We start from the raw sequence: 24,239 nt of genomic DNA, 5'->3' as shown, positions 1-24,239 counted from the left end.
TACATCCGTGCCGCGAGATCGAGATGTATAAAAGTGCCGGGACAACATCGACCCTGGCAAAAAGTGGTGGGGAAATTCGCAAATAATAATTATAAATAATAATTATAATAATAAAAGGTGTTTCGTTTTTTGTTTTTTTGCGTCAAAATATTTCTTAAACGGCAGTGCCCCCCCACTGATGACCCAATGCCCCTCCAGTAGATCTGCTCTGGCGCCGACTCTGAGTAGCTGTGAATAAAAGCATCAGTCAAATCACCTGTGATGCTGATTTTGGCCGACCACTTGGACGTCCCGTCCAGAACGCTCTGCTTGATTTGTTTCATCTGAGTCCCGTGGCTCGCCTTGGGAATGTCGAACACTTCTTGGATCAGCTCGAAGATCTCAGGTTTGTTGCGCTCGCGGATCTTCATGCGGTCCTTCAGGACCATGATGATGTTCTGCGTTCGATCCTCAGCGCCATGTTTCGAGCTCTTCTCAGCAGCTCCTGAAGGACACATCCACAACATCAGCTCTAATGACTGCACACATAGACATATACACTAGACCTCACCTTTGGGGTTCTAAGCATGCGTCAAAACTGCCGCCATCTTGGAACAGGGGTCTTGTCATAGGAAGTAGCTAGGTAACGCTGCTATCTCTGCCTTTACGTCGAATTCATTGATGGTGGTGGACTTTTGTGCAGCGTATGATGTTCACGGATGAAATCTGAACTAGGAAGAACGTTTAAAAAAAAAAAAATGTCTTTCTGGAATCAATGATGAATACATGTCTGGCCGTTGGAACAAACCAAAAAAGCAAGAAAAATCACATTCATGATGATTTATGGTGATTTAATTTCCGTTAGACCTGTGTCTACTACATTGACGCTGATGCATTAAAGTGGAGGGGCTCCCCTGTTTCAAGATGGCGGCTCTATTGACGCATTCGTTCCAATGAACTGCCGTATCCAAGGTGAGGTCTAGTGTATATGTCTATGGACTGCACAAAGCTTCTTACACAAGCTCAATTTCTTTGATGTGAAGATTCTCAGAAAACTGCGTAAGAAAAACTTCCAAAACTTTCTACGATTTTCAATTTTCCAGTAATTTGTCTAGCTATAAGATCAAATGCCTCATTTATGCTATTTTAAAGGTCACTAATGTTGACAAAAGGTTTACATGCACCCAAAGTCAACATTTCCTCATAATCTCGACTGCAGCATCAGCTGTCTGAAACGGTTCGGCCTCTCTAAACCCCGCCTTTCTGAGAGCAGCTCAGCTCTGATTGGTCAGACGGCCCACTCTGCTGTGATTGGTCGACCACATACAACCAAATGCCTATTTCCATATCTGCATTGCAATACTTGATTCACAGTGATCGAAACGATGGCGTCTGTATTTCCGTATCAGTTCCAGCGCGAGTCCTCGTCCTTTTGAAGTGCAGAAAAGTGGATTTACAAGACAACACAAACCAAACTCTTCCAGTCTCAGCTACAACTGCAGTGTTTTAGGGCGGAGCTAAGGAGACGCTGTTCACCGGCAGCCAATGAAAACCATATGCTGGTATTATGCCAATTTGTTACATTGTTATGTAGGTTTTGTAATAGGAAGTGAGACTGTAAATGCTGACGACTCGTTTTGGCAGTTCAGAGCCGATTCTTTCTTTTAGGAGACAATAACGTGTCTTTTGATATTTAAAATTTTAGCATGAAAAGTAACATTTTAAAAAGCATAACAATATAAATAATTTTAAAGGGATAGTTCACTTTGAAATTAATTTTTGATATGTTTTATCTTACCTCAAGGGCATCCAAGATGTAGGTGTCTTTGTTTCCACAGTATTTTCAATTTTGACATTTTTCAGTCAAACCGTTGTTGTCTATCAGTCATACACTGGAGGCTAAGGGGGTCCACCAAAGAGCAGCACAGAGAAGTCCAAATTAAACATGATTTAATGACACGAAACGAGCGGTTTGTGTGAGAAAACCAACAGTATTTATATCGTTTTTACCTCGTGTAATCATAGTGATCTGAATCAGTTGTTCAATGTCCAACTGAACCGAACTGAATCAGTTCAATGTTACGCCGCGTGTGACGTCACTCAATATTTACACGGAGATTTCGCAAGTTTTACCTTTTACTAAACATATTTAGATATACCGAAATCGTCTTCCATTGCGGTTTCCCGTATATCTAAATATGTTTAGTGAAAGGTAAAACTTACGAAATCTCTGTATAAACAAAGAGTGACGTCACACGCAAGCGATCACTTCCAGACCGAAGCACCCGTGCCGTCAGATCATGTCATGGCGATGATTACACGAGGTAAAAACGATATTAATACTGTTGGTTTTCTCACACAAACCGCTCGTTTCGTGTCTTAGGCCATCAGTGTGTTCTTACATTTACGAGTCATTAAATCATGTTTAATTTGGACTTCTCTGTGCTGCTCTTTGGTGGACCCCCTTAGCCTCCAGTGTATGACTGATAGACAACAACGGTTTGACTGAAAAATGTCAAAATTGAAAATACTGTGGAAACAAAGACACCTACATCTTGGATGCCCTTGAGGGAAGATAAAACATATCAAACATTAATTTCAAAGTCAACTATCCCTTTAAGAGAATAGAGACGACCCTTTTAGACCATGCACCGGGAGCGCCGACCATTTGTCTCGTCGTTAAACTAGCAAAAAAAAAAAATCGGGGAAAGTGCACATGTGCCGTTCGTTTAGACCATAACGTTAAAATAGGGCACATTAGCATTAAAGTCTCACTCTGCAGGCAGTCGGCGTTGAGAAGGTCCTGGCACTTGTCGTGGCATTTGACGCCGCACTCGGAGCAGCGCATGCCCTGGCGAGCGATGCCCCACAGCAGACCCTCACACTCGTAGCAGTAGGTGGGCGTCGTGGCCGTCCACACCTCGAAGTTGTGCGGCGTTGTGCAGGAGATCGGGTAGATCAGGGCCTGGAGAGTCTTCTTATACACGTGACTCTTCTACGGGAGCACAAACACATTACGCTAGTTTCAAGTTACGATACGAAGTTCCAGTGAACAATAACAACACCAAAACACACCAAACACGAGACACATTATAAGGGTTCAGAAGGCACACATTTCACTGGTAGAGCCTTTACTTTTAAACAAATGACGAAAACGCATTTTTAATAGAAAGATTAGTCAAATTTAATCTTGCATTACTTACCAGCTCCTCGTTGTTGAGTGTACTAGAGGCCATAGCAGACGTGATACCAGCCTTACGAGAGTTCTGCACTAAAGACTGAACACACACACATGAGATTACACAAAGAGACCGTTTGACTGTTTCTCCTAAGGCCGTGTGTCCACCAAAGCAGTTTTTCACGCGGCTAGCGTATTTTTTCAATCGTTTTCAATGGGAGCGCCGCACATTTAAAACGCCATTAGCGTAATGAGGCGTTGAACGTTTTTTTTTTCCACGTTGAAGCGCTCGCCGTTTTTTTACTGGTCGCCGAGAGTTGAATAATGTTCAACTTCGGGTAAAACGCAGCGCTCATCACTGTCACTTTTTACCCAACCGTCCAATCACAGTGGAGGAGGGGCGGGGCTAATACCACACCGACATTCTCTCTGTGCAACGACATCAACCAGCAGAGCTAACCGAACAACATGGATGAAAAACTCAAAAAAAATAACTAGAAAGGTTGTGCACTTTACATAATATATTTATATATAGTTTACTAATAATAATTGTGTTTTTGACTTGAAATGTTTTTTCTATTAAGGTGTATGTAATTATGTCTCAATTTAACAGTACAAAATCCTAATGCGTTGGCTAAACACTAACCATTTATGTTAAGTAAAAAAAATGTGTACATCCAGAGCTGCTTAACCCTTGTGCTGCATTAGATTTTTAACACCGTTGAGTGCATTAAGGACCAAAAATGGCCACATATTAAACATTGCCTAAAATATTATATATTATTATTATTTTCCACTTTTACCAAGTTAAATCTTTTAACCAGCATCAGTCCTCATCATAACTACCAAAAATGTATTCAATTTCAGGATTTTAACCCTTTAATTACCAGTTTTGTTTGCGAAACCATCGATTTGTCTAAGAGGAAAAAACACAAAAATTCAAATATTTTCAATAAACTAAATGCAAAGAGAAAACTTTAGATTTGGATTATCACAGTCCCACTTTGCAAAAAATCCCACTTAGCGCGTTAGAGACCAAAAATGGCCACCTATTAAACATTGCCTATTGCCTAAAATAAGGTGCATTTCCACCCATAGGGAATAAATATGTAGTGACGTCATCTGGTGGAATACACTATATAATGCAAATATAATGCTTTTGCTTCAAAATGAAAGGATGTTTGTGCAAAAATCATGTTTCATGTATTACTGACAGCCTCAGATTTAAACAACGTTTTAATGGGTTTCAATGGGCCATTTTTGGTCTTTATGGTGCTGAGTGTTACTATTTGATCTACACAGTGTGTGTTATACATATTTAGCAAAATGGGATCACATTTTTTACATGTATCCAAAAAGTCACAATTTTGCCAAATTTCATACCATTTGCATTAAAACAGCCAAAATGGTCAAATAAATTAAACTGCAAAAGACCAAAAATGTCCCTAATGCAGCATAAGGGTTAAATATACGTACAACTTAAGTTTACTTAAACCGTTTGTGTTGGATTACATGATTGATTTGTGTTGCATTAAATGAAACTGGGCAGTGCTTTTAGTTCCCAGCATGCTTTGCATATGGTTGAATTAAGAGAGAATAAATGTTAAAATTAAGTGTTATTTTATGTTTTTCGGAGAAATTTAGAAAAGGGGAAGACTTGATAGTGTGTAATAGTGTTTAATGTAAAATTACATTGGAATTATTAAACCATTTAAATTACAGTGAGTTACCATTGTGGAGAAGAGAAGAGTGGAGCATTTTGTTGTCGTGTCGACTGATTTCATTATTTACTATTGCTTTGGATGAAGTTCAAGATGCTAATATGTGCTACTGCTAGCAAATATCTAGCAAAAGTCTATCAATGTAATTAAATGTCACTGAATCAAATGAAATATAAATGGATGAATGAATATAATAAAATGCCTTTGAATCATGTCAGGAAGCCTTTAAAAATTCACGTTGAGACTACTTAAATTGGGTCATTTACAATTACTTAATTCCATTATGTTGAAGTTACATGAACAAATTATGTTTAACATAATCCAGTTATGTGGAACCTGTTGACGAAAAAATAATAATTTAATTCAGCAGAGCGTCTTGCGTTTTCAGCTGGCTAAAAACGCTTTGGTGGACACCGTATTTATGAAGAGATCTCAGATTATTTGACAAGACACCAAATTCAACTATAGTGACAAATTTGTGTCTTGATGTATTTCTTCTAAGGAATTTGAGAAATAAAGGGTCCAAAAGACGGAGTTGATACTTTATGTAAAATCCATAGCAAACTTTCCTCTGAGACAAACTTTTCAGACTTCTAAAACACTGATGTCGACAGTAATGGCAAAAATAAAAACAATGGTGCAGTAATAAAGAATAATTACAACAAATCCTTACCATAGCCTGATTCCAGACAGCAGAAGCAAAGAAAACAAGATAATAAAAACTGTTACGCACATTTAAATGATCATTTAAATGCTAAAAACAAAACCATATAAACAAAACGTTAAGACAAACTTTGATGCTGGCTTGAGAAAGCCTGAACAGAAAGTTTTAAAACGTTTTAAAAGCTTGAAGTTTGAAGGTAATTTAAATTTTAAAGTAGTTTTAAAGCTTAATGTTTGAAGTTTTTCAGTGTATCAGAAAACAGATAGATAGGTTGCTAGGGTGTTTTAACATATCGCTAGCGTATTTCTAGTATGAATTAGCACATTGCTACCATGATTTAACATTCTGTTAGCTAACATGATTAAGCAAGTTGGTAGCGTGTTTCTATCATGAATTAACACATTGATAGCATGATTTAGCACATTGCTAACATGTTGCTACCATGATTTAACTTGTTGCTAGCATATTTAACACTTTCTATCATGATTTAACACATTTTAACATGATGTAGCATGTCGCTAGCATGTTTCTTTCATGAATAAACACATTAATAGCATATTATAGCATGCTGCAAGCATGTTTCTAATATGAATTAACACATTTCTAGCATGGTTTTGCATTTTACTAACATTTTGTTAGCATGATTTAACATGTTGCTAGCATACTTTAACATTTTCTAGCATGAATTAACACATTTTTTACATGAAGTAGCATGTTGCTAGCATGTTTCTTTCATGAATAAACACAATGCTAGCATGTTTTAACATGATGCAAGCATGTTTATAATATGAATTAACACATTTCTAGCATGGTTTTGCATTTTACTAACATTTTGTTAGCATGATTTAACATGTTGCTAGCATACTTTAACATTTTCTAGCATGAATTAACACATTTTTTACATGAAGTAGCATGTTGCTAGCATGTTTCTTTCATGAATAAACACATTACTAGCATGTTTTAACATGATGCAAGCATGTTTCTAATATGAATTAACACATTCCTAGCATTTTACTAACATGATTTACCACATTTTGTGAATTTTTTTAACACGTTGTTGGCATTTTTCAATCCTGAATTTGTACACTGCTATAGTGTTTTAAAATGTTGCTATAATAAATTAGCATGTTGCTAACATGATATAACATGTTTTAACATGTTGCTAGCATGGATTTCTAACACAATTTAACATGTTTTAGCTAATACATGCTAGCAATGTGCTAATTCATGATAGAAAAAACATACTAAACCATGTCACAAATGTGTTAAATAATGCTAGCAACATGTTAACAATGTGTTAATTCATGTTAGATAAATGCTAAAATGCTAGCAATGTACTAATTAATAATAGAAAAATTCTAACAGCATACTAAATCTTGTTACAAATGTGTTAATTCAAGCTAGAAATGTGATAAATCATTTTATAAATACGCTGGCGACATGTTAAAACATTGTGCGAATTGATTTAATGTTACGCTGGCAGAAGTTTTGTTCTTGTTTCAGAAAACAAGACTTAATATTCTGAAGTAATTTTGTTTCTCCAGGTTTAAGAATGTGAAACAAGTACTTTGTAAGATAATGCTTTTTTAATCAGGAACCAGTATCCGTTACAAAAGTCTCCACTAAGTTCAGTGCAGATGAAACACAGACGTCTGGAGGTTTTGCAGTGTGTTTCTCACCAGATCTCTGACCAGGGGAACGGTCTTCCTCTTCCTCAGATCGGGCATGCTGTCAATGCTGTACAGCGCTCCTCCCATCCTTCACAGATAAACATAATGGTGCATGAAAAATAATTTCCCTTCCTCGACAGCATGCAATAAAACAGACCCATCATCGCTTCATCATTAGTGTTTTTCATCAAGACTACCCTGCAAAAAATGATGTTCTTCCTCAGTGTTTCTGTAGAACAATCATAAATCAAGATGCATTCACTGAGAAGCAAAATGACAAAAGATAATTGAGTTTATGCATGTAAACAAGAGCAAATAATTCAAATGGTTGTCTTTTAACAGATATTTTTTCGTTTAAATAACAAACTCACTTAATTTTGATTTGAAAAAATTTTTTTTTTATTTTTAATAGGGCTGTGCAAAAATTAATTGCGATTAATCGCATCCAAAATAAAAGTCTGTGTTTACATAATATATTTGCGTGTGCTGTATATAATTATTTTGTATATATAAATACACACACATGCATGTATATATTTAAGAAAATGTGTTATTCATATATAAAATATTTATATTTATATAATATAGATTATGTATTTAAATATATATATACAGAATTTAAGCGCAAATAATTCTTAAATATATACATGCATGCATAGGTATTTATATATACAAAATAATTATATACAGCACACACAAATATATTATGTAAACACAAATTAATCGCAATTAATTTTTGCACAGCCCTACTTTTTAAATAGTTTTGATTGCATCTTGATTTAATGTTTGTACTGGAAAACAAGACAAAAATACTAAATAGGAAAATTGCTGTGTTTAATTGTCATGCCTTGAACTAAATTGGCGCACACATTCAGCGAGTGTGCCGAGCTTATTTAATCTCAACACTTTTATCTATTGCATTGTCACATGTTCTCAGTGTTTTATGTTGTATTTCCAGTTTCTTGTTTGTAGTCAGATTGTAGTTTTTCCCAGGTGTGTCTTATCTCGTCAAGCTTTATTTATAGGCCTTGTGTTTCTCGTGTTGCTGGTGTTTGTATTCTGTGTTTCCCTGTCTTTTCCAGATTAATCCAAATTAAGCTTTTCTAACCTTTGAATCAATTGCCTCAATATATTATTCATTTTGTTTAGCTCAAAACTGGTCAAAACGGTGTATAAACAACAAAAATGTGCATATAAAAACACGTATTACAAACCAATTTTAAATGTTTTAATGAAAGTCCATCTATTAAATGCAGTTTACGAATCATCTAAAGCCATTAAATATGAAGATTGTGTATAAAATGTGTTTATTTTATTTTATTGTGGGGCTTGTTTGATGGAGAGCATATTTAATCAGGCTAAAAAGAGACTCCTCTGATGAAAATCCAGCTTTTAATGTTGTTTATGTGTCTATTTAATATGTTTTAAGACACACCATGTGTAAATTCATAAGTCGACAGTATTGCTGAGTATTTCCTCCTTAAAACAAAAGAACGGTTTGACGTCACAAACGACCTTGTAACCAATCAGATCAACGTGTGATCGTCAACCAGTGGATCTCTGAGTGGAGGCGGGGCTCATTTGCATATTAATAGAACCGTGCATACTAAATGAGGGAAGGGTGTCGAGTTACATTCAACTTTGACTTACCCTCCTTTACCAAACCACAGAGACTGAGTCTCTCCTCGTGCCTGAGAGAAAGACAGAGAAAGAGTTGTATTAGCTTTAATTGGTTTTATTAGCTAATTGGCTTTGAGTCCAAATGTTTTCTGTATTCACCACAAACATGGCAAAACTATAACCACTGAAATAAATGTTAAATAAAATAACTACATCATAACCTGTCAGTGTCTTTGTCATGACAACTTGACATTACTTAGACACCACAACCTGTCATAAGCATGACATAGCAGATTAATGATCAAACTTAAGAAACCACCTAGCTTTATTAGTTAAAATTACATTATTACATTAAAGAATTAGTTGTCTTGCCATGTCTTTCTTTCTTCAGTCGAAAAGAAATTAAGGTTTTTAATGAAAACCTTCCAGGATTTTTCTCCATATAATGGACTTCAATGGGGTCCAAACGGTTCAAGGTCCAAAAGAAACGTTCAGTACAAACTGCAAACTTGTTCAAAGGGCTTTAAACGATTCCAGACGATGAATAATGGTCTTATCAAGTGAAACGATCGTTCATTTTTAAAAAAAAATAACAAAGTTTAAGTTTTATAAGATCAAACGCTCGCCGTGATCTGTTCTGTGTGACTCTCCTGTTCGAACTCATTCAACAAAATGAACAAATCTTTTTCCGAATCAATTCGTTCATTTCTTTCGCCGAATGAACCAAATGACTCTGAAAAAGATTTGTTCATTTTGATGAACGAGTTCGAACAGGAGTGCGTTACAGAACAGAGCAAAGCGAGCGTTTGAGCTTATAAAACTTAAACTTTGTTATTTATTTATAAAACGAGCGATCGTTTCGCTTGATTCATCGTCTGGAATCGTTTAAAGCCCTTTGAACAAGTTTGCAGTTTGTACTTAAAGTTTCTTTTGGACCTTGAACCGTTTGGACCCCATTGAAGTCCATTATATGGAGAAAATCCTGGAATGTTTTCATCAAAAACCTTAATTTATTTTCGACTGAAGAAAGAAAGACATGGACATCTTGATGACACGGGGGTGAGTAAATTATCAGCAAAAGTTTTTTCTAAAGTGAACTACTCCTTTAAGCTGTCAGGTGGTAAACTGTCATATTTCATGTCATGATTATGCACACCCCTTCAAGTAAAGTGTTACCAAACTATGTTATATTAGTCAGCTTATATCACAAAACCACCACAAAACGTTCACACAACCAACAACGGACCCACCTGACAGTCTCGTCCCATCATGGGTCATCTGAGTGAACATGCAAATCGCTAAAGCAATGAAAAGAGACTGGAAAGACGACAAAACGGCGGGATACAAACAGACAAACAAAGGATAAAGAGTCAACAGAATAACGCACACAAAAAAGAAGCAAAGAGGACGTGGCAAACTGCAAAATAATCACGACAGCCGTTAGAGTGCATGGTGTTTCATCGCATCATAAGCATAAAGCAGGAAATGTGTGGAGATATAATAAACAGTGCTTGCAAAATAAACAGTGCTTGCAACCTATTTTACTTCTATTCTTGAATGATAATGTATGCATGCGAGTTTGCAGTGCATTGAGGCTTGATTTAAGATAAAACATCCGTTTTCTCATGAATAACATGCACTAAACTGCTCAGAATAACACCAGGAACATGTTTTCAGAAAGCAAATTGGGTCAATTCTGATTTCTACCATTTTGTGGTTGTGATTTGCACTTTCTTACACACTCCTTTATGAAACACAATCAATTGGCAATAGTTCAATAATGTTAGGGTGACCATGTTTCAGTTTTCGGTTTAAATTTTTTAGTTATTGTACTTTAATTCATACAGGTTAAACTCATTTACTCAAAAGTTCATTTATTTCAGTAATTCAATTTAAAAAGGTGAAACTAATATATTTTATAGACTCATTACATGCAAAGTGAGATATTTCAAGCCTTAATTTGTTACAGATGGCTTACAGAATAATTACAATTAGAATATTGTGAAAAGGTTTTCATATCTGTAAGCCATAATCAGTATTTGTAATATCTAATATCTGTAAGACTTTTTGGGTAATCTAGACATTTTTTAGGTCCAAAAAGAGGACATGTCCGGGAAAAAGAGGTCGTGTGGTCACCCTAAATAATGTAGACTTTCTCCAGATAATGAAGTCTAGTGATCTGCCTCACCTCCTGCAGCTGTCGGCGGACTTTCTCAAAGAGTCGAAGCCAGTTTTCTTTGGCTCTGACGGCCGGGTCCACCGGCTCCATCGGCTCCTCGTTCACCGGTTCACTGCACAGACATTCAAGACCGTTGGCATGCATCATACAACATTAATCCAACAATTCTCTGTCTTTGATGCAACCACACTATAAGTTCACCCAAAAATGTAATCTCTGTCAGTAATGACTCTCCCTCATGCTGTTCAACCCTTGTTCATCTTCAGAACACAAATTAAGATATTTGTGATTAAATCTGAGAGCTGGATCACTCCAACATAGGCTTCTATTGTAATTGAAATTTGCCGACCCAGAAAAGTTATTAAAGACATTGTTAAAATTGTCCGAGTGACTACAGTGGCTCAACTTTAAATGAGTAGTTCACTTTTGAAAAAACTTTTGCTGATAATTTACTCACCCCCGTGTCATCCAAGATGTCCATGTCTTTCTTTCTTTAGTAGAAAATAAATTAAGGTTTTTGATGAAAACATTCCAGGATTTTCTCCATATAATGGACTTCAATGGGGACCAAACAGTTCAAGGTCCAAAAGAAACTTTAAGTACAAACTGCAAACTTGTTCAAAGGGCTTTAAACGATTCCAGACAATGAATCAAGCGAAACGATCGCTCGTTTTTTAAAAATAACAAAGTTTAAGTTTTATAAGCTCAAACGCTCGCCTTGCTCTGTTCTGTAACGCACTCCTGGTCGAACTCGTTCATCAAAATGAACAAATCTTTTTCCGAGTCATTTGGTTCATTCGGCGAAAGAAACGAACGAATTGATTCGGAAAAAGATTTGTTCATTTTGTTGAACGAATTCAAACAGAAGAGTCACGAACGCGCATCACAGAACACAGCAAGGCGAGCATTTGATCTTATAAAACTTAAACTTTGTTATTTTTTAAAAAAATGAGCGATCGTTTCGCTTGATAAGACCCTTATTCATCGTCTGGAATCATTTAAAGCCCTTTGAACAAGTTTGCAGTTTGTACTGAAACTCTCATTTGGACCTTGAACCGTTTGGTCCCCATTGAAGTCCATTATATGGAGAAAAATCCTGGAATGTTTTCATCAAAAACTTTCATTTCTTTTCGACTGAAGAAAGAAAGACATGGACATCTTGGATGACATGGGGGCGAGTAAATTACCAGCAAAAGTTTTTTCAAAAGTGAACTACTCCTTTAAGATTATCAAGCGACGAGAACACTTTCTGTGCGCAAAAAACAATCAAAAATAACGACTTTATTAAACTATTAATTTCCTTCTCTGTGGGCCTCGAGTGAGTTCTCGTAGTGTAACAGCGCAGCGCTTCTGGGTAGATGCGCAAAAAGTATTCCAGTCGCTTGATAAACTTTAGGTTGAGCCACTGTAGTCACTCGGGCTATTTTAACGATGTCTTTAATAACTTTCTGGGCCAAATATCTGCATAATGGTTTCTAAAAAACTTTAATTAGCCTGGACCAACACGTAAATCATTTTTGCACTGTCAATTCTTCAAGATCGACCTGTACTTCAACTATACTATTAAAAGTATATGTACAGTATATATTTAAGTACCCAAGGGTGTTGTTGGGATATATTCGTGATACCTCTCAGGTTCGGGAACCGGTTCCTCCTCTTCGAAAGGGGGAGATGGAGGGGGGCTCTCCATCTTTACTTCCTCTATTGGAGACTCTTCCATGGGGAAGTCATCTTCTTGAAGTGGAGGTTCATCCATCATTGGTGGCTCTGGCTCTGCGGGCAGTTTCTCCTCTGTTGGCGTTGGAGGTTTCGGTTCTGGCGCCGGAGGTTTGGAGTTGGTTATGGGCACAGGGATTGGCAGATCAGGGGATTTGTTTGTCGTTGGAGGAACCTGTTGGGCGGGAGGTTGAGGCATTGGAGTTTGGGATTGTGTTGTCGCGGGTTGAGGTTGGGATTGAGATGTTGGTGCAGGAGTTGATCCACCCAACCCAAACACGGCAGTCAATGGCTTAGCCATGGCGAAGAAAGACTGAACGGATGGGATCGGACCTGAGGATTGTTGTTGGGGTGGTGGTTGTTGTTTTGGGGGGGCGGGAACTTGCTGGTTTAGGGGTTTGGCTAAAGGTTGGGGTTGCGCCTGATTGGATGGTTGACTGGAGATCTGAGGCGGCTGCTGTTGGTGAAGCGAAGCCTGTTTCTCCAAAGGCGGTCTTGATGGGACGTCCAGCGTTTGGCCGGTGCTGGAAGGAGTAGGAGTGAACGGAAGCTCTTGGTCGGGCGGATACAAATCTTCATCCTCGTAGTTGAAGTCCTCCTCACCCTCGTACATGTCCACCTCCTCTGCGTACAGATCGCCATCTTCCTCGTATACGGCACCTTCTTCGCCTCCGTCTTTGCTGTAGGCGCAGTCGTCGCTGTACACCCCCTGCGTCTCGTCCCAGTCGGGCGAGCCCTTGCTGTAGGACACGGACGAGTGGCAGGAGTGGTACGAGTCGTTCTCGTCGTAAAGCTCTCGCTCACCGAACTCTTCGCTCAGTTGGGTACTACAATGACTGAGCTCGGCTGAGGATGCATAGCTCCCGGTCGGACTGGAAAAATGACAAAGAGCGAGTCAAAGATTAGGCAGAACGAGATGATAACTCACGGTGATTTGGGAAGACTGAAATCTACACATTCTTTGCAAGTTATATGGCCATTGTTCAGGGTATCTGCAGGGTTTTTAAAACCAAAGTTAAAGGAGAAGTTCACTTTTTAAAAAAACTTTTGCTGATAATTTAGTCATCCAAGATGTCCATGTCTTTCTTTCTTCAGTCGAAAAGAAATTAAGGTTTTTGATGAAGGATTTTCTCCATATAATGGACTTCAATGGGATCCAAATGGGGTTTCAGTGCAGCTTCAAAGGGCTTTAAACGACACCAGACGATGAATAAAAGTCTTATGAAGCGAAACGATCGCTCATTTTTTAAATAAATAACAAAGTTTAAGTTTTATAAGCACAAATGTTCACCTTGCTCTGTTCTGTGATGTGCGTTCGTGACTCTCCTGTTCGAACTCGTTCATCAAAATGAACAAATCTTTTCCCGAGTCAATTCATTCGTTTCGTTCGTTGAATAAACCAAATGACTCGGAAAAAGATTCATTTTGATGAACGAGTTCGAACAGGAGAGTCACGAACGCACATCACAGAACAGAGCAAGGTGAACATTTGTGCTTATAAAACTTAAACTTTGTTATTTATTTAAAAAATGAGCGATCGTTTCGCTTGATAAGACCCTTATTCATCGTCTGGTGTCGTTAAAAGCCCTTTGAACAGTTTGCAGTTTGCACTGAAACTGTCCTTTAGACCTTGAACCGTTTGGACCCCATTGAAGTCCATTATATGGAGAAAATCCTGGAATGTTTTCATCAAAAACCTTAATTTCTTTTCGACTGAAGAAAGAAAGACATGGACATCTTGGATGACACGGGGGCTAATAAATTATCAGCAAAAGTTGTTTGAAAAGTGAACTACTCCTTTAAGGGTTTTTCCTGCCCGAGTCATCTTCGTGATCACAAGTTTGACTCATTCCTTTCAATGTAAAAGTCTTCTCTACTGTCCGACTCACTCATAAAGACAGTGTTTGACCCCATCTATTAGCGAAATAATGCATGTAACTTCTGACTAGGGACTATTTTTAAGAGATTTTACTTCATTAAAATTGCATAGATACATATTTTTCGGCTTTAACATTTGTATTGTGTGGTAACCGCTTTATAAAAGCTATAAGGTACGAGAGGCTAGTGCTGTGTGGTGAATATCTCACGGTTGACTTGGCTTTGCGTCGTGCCGAACAACGCCCTTCAGCCGCGACTGATTCACGATACAGCACAGCCACAGGACCTTATTGATTACTTGCATGTTAATGTAAAATGAATGCTAAAAATAAAATGAAATAAAACACCAGTCTGCTTTTCTAAATCCTAGCAAGAATCCATTGAGCCCTTAAGCAAGGCACGATGATGTCAAGTCTTTTTATAAATCAATGAAAACTCATCTTGTTGAATAATGGAAGAGAAACAAAGAAGACAGTCGAATTTAAAAGGTCTTTTCCAGGAGAAAAAAAACAAACGATTATCAGAAAAAAGGCTGATAAGAGACACGCCGATCAGACATGATGAATGAGTCCATTAAAGAGACACGTCGGCTGAGAAACACCTTCTCCCGCTCATGCTGTGTCGGCCATGATTGTTTCATGAATGATGAATGAGTATTACAGAAACAACTCTTTCTCTCGCACCTGATGCCTCTGGGATGGTCATAGTCAAGGTCACAGTTGTTGATGGAGCGCGAGTAGGAGCCGCGGGGGTTGCGGTGCTGGTGGCTCATGGGATACTGGTGGACTGAGGCGTTGGGTTGAGATGTGGAGTAGAACGGGGGTGGTATACTGTTACTGGTCTCGCTGCGATAATCACTGTCTCGGTCATCCATTGCGCTGTCTGGATCATTGTCTATACACACACAGACGAATCAAAGACATTGCAAAATCATTAGAAAGACTGATAAAACACAACACACATACTGTCATGACCACGAGAAAGCGTGGTTTGCTACAGGCTAAACCATTGCAGAGGTAGAACTAGATAATAGTAAAGTTCATTGGGACAAAATCTTGCTTAGCAAAGCCTTGTCTGAAGGTTTAACAATTTTATAAACTTCCTAGCCTGTTTTATCATGTTGCTAGCAAGTTTTATTATGCTGTTAACATTGCTAGAATGTTTTAACAGGTTGCTAGCATGTTTTAAGACTTTGCTAGAATGAATGTGCATGTTGCTGAGATGAATTAACATGCTGCTAGCAATGTGCTAAAACATGCTAGCAACTGAGAACGTGTTACCACAAATTGAACATGATTTAACATGCAGCTAACATGTTGCTAGCATGTTTTATCACACTGCTAACATAAACATGTGGCTAGCATGTTTTACCACATTGTTAACATGATTAAGCATGTTGCTAGAATGATTAATCATGTTGCTAGCATCACACTGCTAACATAAACATGTGGCTAGCATGTTTTACCACATTGTTAAAATGATTAAGCGTGTTGCTAGAATGATTAATCATGTTGCTAGCATCACACTGCTAACATAAACATGTGGCTAACATGTTTTACCACATTGTTAACATGATTAAGCATGTTGCTAGAATGATTAATCATGTTGCTAGCATCACACTGCTAACATAAACATGTGGCTAGCATGTTTTACCACATTGTTAAAATGATTAGCATGTTGCTACAATGATTAATCATGTTGCTAGCATGTTTTATCACACTGCTAACATGACTAAGCATGTGGCTAGCATGTTTTAACACATTGTTATCATGGTTAAGCATGCGTCTTGCTCGTTTTATCATTGTAGACATTATTTAACAAGCTAACATGTTTGAGCACATTGCTGGCATTAATTAGCATGTTTGCTAGCTTGTGTTAACACATTTTGAGCATTATTAAGCATGCATTTATCATGTTTTAACATGTTGGTAGCAAGATTAAGCATGTTGCGTGCATGTTTTATCATGTTCTGAACACATTGTAGGCATTATTTAACATGCTAACATGTTTTAACACATTGCTTACATGAATTAGCATCTTGATAGCATGTGTTAGCACATTGTTAACACAATTAAGCACGTTGTTAGCATGTTTTAGCACATTGCTAACATGAATTAGCATAATTCCAGCATGATGTAACACGCTAACATGTTTTATCCATAGACTGTGGTTTTATCACACATTGGTGATATAAATTAACATGTTGCTAGCATGTTTTAGCACATTATAAGCATATTTAGTCTCAGAAGAAGAGGGAAGAATAATAATGTTTTAATAGTATAACAATATGTTGACCTTGTCAATCCAACATATTAAAAAGAAAACAAGTTTATTCACATTTCTGTTCTGGAAATGTATACAAATGAGCCTTATTTGCAAATTTAAACAAAACATTGCTGAAAACTTGTACTACAAAATAATTGTCCTGTGACTCAAATCAACATTTGTGCAACAAAAGGTAAATAAATTATCTGTTTATTAGTCAGGGTAAACATCCCAGCACATCGAGTGCGAGTGTGTGTGTTTATCGAGCTCGCAATGCTTGATTGCTAACTGAATATATCGCTGACGGCAACAAGAATAGGAAAGCAGATGTCAGATTAATGAGCTCATAATGACAGATATGAAAACTCACTTTGCTGTTCGCCCCACCAGTTACCTGTGAGAGATAAGAGAAGACAGAGGATCACTCATAATGCAGTCTGCTCAAACATATCTGGACACAAAAATTATTTATAAATCGTTTTGTTTTCTGAATCATTTCAGTATTTTTGTAATGAATGTTGGCTGTTTTGGGCTCCTAAAAACTTTTGAAAGCATGCTTCATAAAACCAAGTTCTTGAAAGCCACAGCGTTATCATGTCAATGTAAACTACAAAAACGTGAATTTCTGAAAATGGTGACGTTATGCGCTTTCAAGAATATAGTGTTTCTTTAAACAGTGAGATCGCCATCTACAGGGCTGACAGCAGAATACAGCGATTTTAATCGTTTTTAGCGAATCCGTGTGAATGGGATCTTGGCTGATACCGATAACCGATAATTCTTTATTTGAAAGCCGATAACCGATATATCGGTCGATAAACTTAAATCCGAATAATTTTTATCTAATTTTGAGAGCCTGATTACAAAAACAAAAGTCTCACAATTAAATCCACGTCCCAAGCACACAATTATAATGATGTTCTCATTATAGTGTTGTATAGCCGATATGACAGATTTGCGTTGCACATGTTGTCCCGAACCAGATGTTCATTTTTTGAAGAGATTTCAATCATATTTCAAGAAATTTAAAAAACATAAACAGTTCTCAACAAGTGTCTCAGCTAAAGGAAATAATACATTATTTATCGGCTTTAATATATCGGCCACATTTTGGCCAAATATATAACATTAAAAATGAACATATATCGGCCGATACAGATATGCTGGCCGATATATCGTGCATCCCTAAGCAAAGGAAAAACGTTTCTATTTTTCTGCTTCCATAACCTTTTTTAAATGTAACAACTTGATTTAGAATGTTCCGAGAATGTTCAAAAGTAACATTCTCATGTGTGATGAGTGATGAAATGGAATGTTCGCAGAAACAGAACATTCAGAAATAACGTTTTTATGATAACATTATGAAGCAGTAGTTTTTGTTGGCTGGGGTTGCCATTGTCACACACTGTGTGTGTCTCTTCCTGCCACAGGGTTCAGTCTCGATTTGATGACTCAGTGTTCTGTGATTAAGGTGATGTGCTTCTGGCCACCGTCCAGTGATGATTCCCAGCTTCATGGCTCAGCCAATGAGTGAGTCCCACTGCCTAGCACCACCCCCTTGGGAGCTGCATCAGCAGCACTCAAGGAGAGTGAGTGTGTGTGTGTGTGTGTAATAAGAGCTCCATTCATGCACTCTGCTGCTCATTCAGTTTTCTGCGGTACTTCCGTCATTACCGTCATTCATAAATCACATTAACTGTGACACACATTCGGGAAGAACTGAAGCACTGGTGTATTACTGGTTCAGATGCTCAGAACTGTGAATATGATCCGATTTATGTGGCTGATTTAATGCTCTCAACAATGACCAATAAACAATGACTAATAAGTAGATCCGCACCAGGATTATTTTTGTTAACTAAATAAGTAAAAAAAATCTGATAAATAAAAATAAATTGTAATAGACTGCATACAAATACCCTGTATTAACATTTTTTTTTAATTAAAAATGACAAAACAGCATAATTAAAAAAACTTAAACTAAAATTAAAGTTAACCAGACAATACAAAAATAAAATCTAATTCAAATTATGAACAAAATTATAATAGTATATCAGTGATACAAAAAAATAACACTAATATGTACTAAAATAACAAAAAAAAATTAACCACAACTGATAAATAAAATGTAATTAAAATTATATAGACATCGCGATTAATCGCATCCAAAATAAAAGTTTGTGTTTACATAATATATGTGGGTGTAGTGTGTATAATTAATTTGTATATATAAATACCCACACATGAAAAATGTGTTATTAATATATCAAATATTTATATTTATATATAATATTAATTGTGAATAAATATATATAAAATATACACATGCACATATTTCTTTAAATATATACATGCATGTGTGTGTATTTATATATACAAATTAATTATACACACTACACACACACATATACGTAAACACAAAACTTTTTTGTAAACACAAACTTTTATTTTGGATGCGATCAATCGTTGCCCATCCCTAAAATGAAAATAAGTTTACAAAAACTTTAACAGTGAAAACATAAAATATAAAAATAAAACATAGTATATCAGTGATACTAAAATAACACTAATCTGTATTAAAACAAACTATAACTAAATTAAAAATGAATAAAAACAATATAAACAAAAAAACTAATAAAAATGACAAAAACAAAACTATTAAAACCGAAAATATAACAAAATCTAATTCATAAATATTAACAAAAACTACAATAGTATATTAATGATAATTGATTTCTACAAAATTTTCCATTCCAATTATTTTGGTCATATTTACCTGAAAATATTCAGATTTTTGAACTGAGAGAAGGGGAAATTAAATATTTTGACTAATTTCATACGGATTTAAATGCTTAATTCACTCTAAAATGGAAATCATCTCATTATTTACTCGCCATGGTGTTGTTCTTCTGTCTTTATGATCACAAAAGGAGAATTTACACAAAAGCGTCCCGCTCACACTAGTCCATATAACCTATAACAGATCACATGTGACGTGTGTGTGTTCTAGGGTTTATGATATGAAATGTAATGTATTATTTAATGAACATGCAGAAGCTGAAACTCACAGCACTGTGTTCCAGGGACCGACAGCGGCCGCTCCTGAACCTCCTGATACGAATACTGCAACACACACACACACATGAGAAAAACGGCTATATTATCTATATCTACATAACAATATCTACAACAGTTATCGTTCACACTTGGAAAGGAACATTATGTTGTATACCAAGACACCTTTACTTAGATCAGCTTTAAATTTAAAGGTAATCCCAGCACTATTGATTCTAAAAGTGAAACTTAAGTTCATTTGAAGGCTTTGGCACACACACACTCACATCCTGGTCCCGCATGGCATTGAGCTGCTCCAGTTTCTTGGCCCAGTATCGAGCCTCTTCTTCCGGGATGTCTGCGGGAGAACGATTAATAATCAGAATATCCTCAACATTAAGACTCAAACCACTCCTTCAGGAGGAGATCTGAGGAAACTGCACAAGTGTAAATCAAATGCATCTGATTTCCTCCCAAAAACGCTAATAAAAGTGTGAGTGTGTGTTATAGGCTTTGTAATGTTATAGCATGTTGTGACAACGCTACTGCAACACACATCACGGCAGATGAGCATCATAAAGCCAACGAGCAACCTATTGCAAATTAAAGTGAAAGTAAGTCGCAGACAATACTCCTCGTCATTTAAAAGTAAAGAAACGAAACGATCTTACCAGGGCTATTGCTGCTCTCTCTTACTGCGGTCTTTTGATTTCGAAATTAGCTGATCTTGTTTACGTTTTTAACTAATAATGCATCAGATATGACACCGCTTTCAGCCAATCATTTGTTTGAGCAGAGATCTTTTGGCATTAGATGTTTATAATATTTCAAAATATTCCTGTTTTCACTGCATTATTGCATACAGCCTTGGTGAGAATAAGAGACTTATTTCTTATTTCATTAAAAAAAACAAAAAAACTTCTGAATGGTGAAAGATTATTGTAGGGGTCACACTATCATAGACGAGCTCAAAGCTAGCAGTCACACACCCCAGTGTTTCGTCCACAGTGTCTGTAAATAAGCTGTGTTTTTGTGGTTATAGCAGTGATGAGTTATGAGTTATGAGTATGATCTCACCCAGCGGCAGTTCGAAGCGCGTGTCTAGAAGCAAACGGTGGAAAGTCGGATCTTTGGTGCCACAGATTTCATTATCCGCCATTATGACCTGAGAATCCAGAGTCAGCCATTCCCCCGGTCCTTCCTGAAACACACACACACACACACACACACACACACACACACACACACACAGGTTATGTCCCAAATTACATACTCAATATACACTATACACCTTTATACTACGCCAATCAGCGATTGGCTCTTTTATTTCGAAGGCGGGACTTATTCCGCCATATTGCCCGTTGCAGTTTCTCCCATATATATCAATATGAATGCACCGTTAGATAGATAGATAGATAGATAGATAGATAGATAGATAGATAGATAGATAGATAGATAGATAGATAGATAGATAGATAGATAGATAGATAGATAGATAGATAGATAGATAGATAGATGGCAAAGCAATATGAGTGCAGTTTTTGTATATCTATATCTATATATATATATTCTGTATATATATAGCAATTTGAGTGCAGTTTTGGTATAAATAGCAATATGAGTACATCATTTTTGTTTTTGTATATATATAAATATATATATATATATATATATACTGTAAATATACATATTGCAATATGTCTGCACTGTTTTTGTGTATTTATATATATCAAAGCAATATGAGTGCAGTTTTTGTATATATATATATATATATAGCAATATGTCTGCACTGTTTTTGTGTATATATATCATATATATATATATATATATATAAAAAAAATATATATATATAAAATCATTTATTTTATTTTTTTATAATTTTTTTGTTGAATTGTGCAGCCCTACAAACAAGCACAGCAAACAAGCATTTCGGTTGGTTTTAAAATGCATTTTAAGTAATTTTTACCAGAAAAAAAGCTCCAGCAGGTAAAAACGATGGATCCGACCACTTAATTTAAGGAGTCAACTGCCTGATTTTATATTTCATCACTAACCAATTCTTACTTTCACGATTTAATCTTGCCAGCAATAAAGCACAATGCCATATTGCAGAGGAAAAGCACACAAACACTACAAATATTCCCATCAAACGTCCTTAGAAAACACGACGAATGCCTGAAGGGCTTCAAATCACACAAACACCCGAATGTCACAGGTCGAGACAAGAAAGTACTCATTCATTATTGACAGCAGATGATTTATTAATCATGCTACGTTATGAAAGCATGAGGAAAAACTCGGGTTATATATAAAATGGGGCATAAAAGCAGCAAATGGAAGCGTCTCTATAAAACTGCTGACTTTAAGCACAGCATTGCCTTTCGTAACAGGAGAGGAGAGCAGGAGCGCATGAGAAGATCTCACTAACAGTGGACATTAATATAGCAGCGATTCCTGCGTTTGCATCGGATTTAATCAAAAATTAATCGCATCCAAAATAAAAGTTTGTGTTTACATAATATATGTGAGTGCACTGTGTATAATTATTTTATATGTATATAAATACACACACCTGCTTGTATATATTTAAGAAATATTTTCATGTATATAGATGTATATATAATTTATATTATATATAAATATAAATATTTTATAAATATATAATATTTTTTCTTAAATATACATGCATGTGTGTGTATTTATATTTATACATATATATAAAATAATTATACTCAGTGCACTCACATATATTATGTAAACACAAACTTTTATTTTGGATGCGATTAATCGTCTGACAGCCCTAATATAAAGCACTGAAATATTGGCATCATAAAACCCCACCCACCTCATTTGATTGGCGGATATTCTGCAGTGGGATCCACACGTATCCGACCATGGTGTCCCAGATCAGGCCTTTATTCCACACCTCCACAGTGAGACCCAGATCCAGGCGATTTATCTCACTAGACAGAAAAAGAGAGAAAATAAAAAGGCAGCGCAAGCGTTAGATGAAGATAAATGCACGTGTCAGAGCGAAACAGGATCAATGGGGTTCTCTTTGTGCTAGAAAGGCTATATATAGGAATTATCTTAAATAATTTCATGTTTTAGTAGGTTATTTCAATGTACTGTGGTATCTTTACAAGCTGCTTAATTAATAATATTGAATTAAAAAAAATTAATTATTGGAATTTTATATTACCGTATGAATGAAACCGTTATAGGTTCAAAAGACGTGTTTGGAGGGGATATTTGTTTTTAATGACCCTAAAAGTTCAATTAAACCATCAAGATATGAGGAACATATGTTATATTATTTAAACGGGGTAATCCGGAAAACAGGCAAAGGGTCAAACCCAAATAACAAGAAACCAGAAGAGCGCCCGAAATGCAGCTTAACACTTACGAGACTTCACAAAGAGTGACTGGGTTAACCAGGTTTATGAGAATGAGAATGAGAAACAGCTGAAACTAATCAAGGGATAATGAGTCTGGGAAAGGGATTCTGGGAAATGCAGTTCATGGGGGAATGACTATGGTTTGGGGAGGAGCGCCCTCTGGTGGATATCATGGGCTCTTCAGCTGGAGATCGTGACAATGGGTCTGTCACTTACACCTGGTCATTTGATATATTTTTACTGATTTTTATTTATTTATTTTTTAATCTGAGCTAATATTTTTTTTCTGAGCTAATTAGCAAATCCAGGTGATTGGAACAAAATACTGAGGACTTCTACTTTCTGAGCCTGTACTTTACACCTCTGCTGATCGGATGGCTATCTAAAGTCCCCCTGTCAATAATTTTTCCCTTAAAACTCATATTTGATCACCAAAATGACATATTTAAAAGTTTTTTCCCTTGAAAACAAAAAATCTTTATGCATTAAAATATCTTGAATGTAACTTCACACCCTTGCCTCATTTAGTATGTGCGGTTCTATGAATATGCAAATGAGCCCCGCCTCCACTCACTCACTCACTGGTTGTCGATCACACGTTGATCTGATTGGTTACAAGGTGGTTTGTGACGTCAGAAACACCAGCGATTTCAAAGCGTGTTTATGAGACTGTCCTTGGTTTAAGCAGAAAATACTCAGCAATGCTGTCGACTTATGAACTTACACATGGTGTGTCTTAAAGCATATTAAATAGACACATAAACAACATTAAAGCTGGATTTTTACCACAGGGGGACTTAAACAAATAATATTTGAATAAAGGGTACACTTTTGGCTACTACTTTATATATGAAGCGCCAGACAGAACCATTTAAGGTTATATATATATATATATATAACCATTTCTTCAAAGACAC

The 24,239-nt window shown here is 36.4% G+C and overlaps 1 protein-coding gene across 1 annotated transcript in view; it reads right to left on the bottom strand.

Annotated features, from left to right (window-relative positions):
* The window catches only part of LOC120471303 (protein unc-13 homolog A), a 72,725-nt gene that overhangs the window by 31,045 nt on the left and 17,441 nt on the right, over nt 1–24,239 (bottom strand). The window contains exons 4-16 of the mRNA XM_089131596.1: nt 22,770–22,887; nt 21,002–21,125; nt 20,212–20,282; nt 19,939–19,993; nt 17,241–17,264; nt 15,289–15,499; nt 12,640–13,599; nt 11,021–11,123; nt 8,863–8,903; nt 7,222–7,300; nt 3,183–3,257; nt 2,755–2,974; nt 257–484 (exon numbers count right to left, since the gene is read on the bottom strand). Of these exons, the coding sequence (XP_088987722.1) occupies nt 257–484; nt 2,755–2,974; nt 3,183–3,257; nt 7,222–7,300; nt 8,863–8,903; nt 11,021–11,123; nt 12,640–13,599; nt 15,289–15,499; nt 17,241–17,264; nt 19,939–19,993; nt 20,212–20,282; nt 21,002–21,125; nt 22,770–22,887 (2,309 nt within the window). The remainder of the gene's footprint in view (nt 1–256; nt 485–2,754; nt 2,975–3,182; nt 3,258–7,221; nt 7,301–8,862; nt 8,904–11,020; nt 11,124–12,639; nt 13,600–15,288; nt 15,500–17,240; nt 17,265–19,938; nt 19,994–20,211; nt 20,283–21,001; nt 21,126–22,769; nt 22,888–24,239) is intronic.

The sequence above is a fragment of the Pimephales promelas genome, chromosome 5, assembly GCF_988280905.1.
Source record: "Pimephales promelas chromosome 5, fPimPro1.hap1.1, whole genome shotgun sequence".
NCBI classification, from domain to species: Eukaryota; Metazoa; Chordata; class Actinopteri; order Cypriniformes; family Leuciscidae; genus Pimephales; species Pimephales promelas.
The sequence above is the reverse complement of the archived record's forward strand: the minus strand, read 5'-3'. Positions and strand labels throughout refer to the sequence as shown.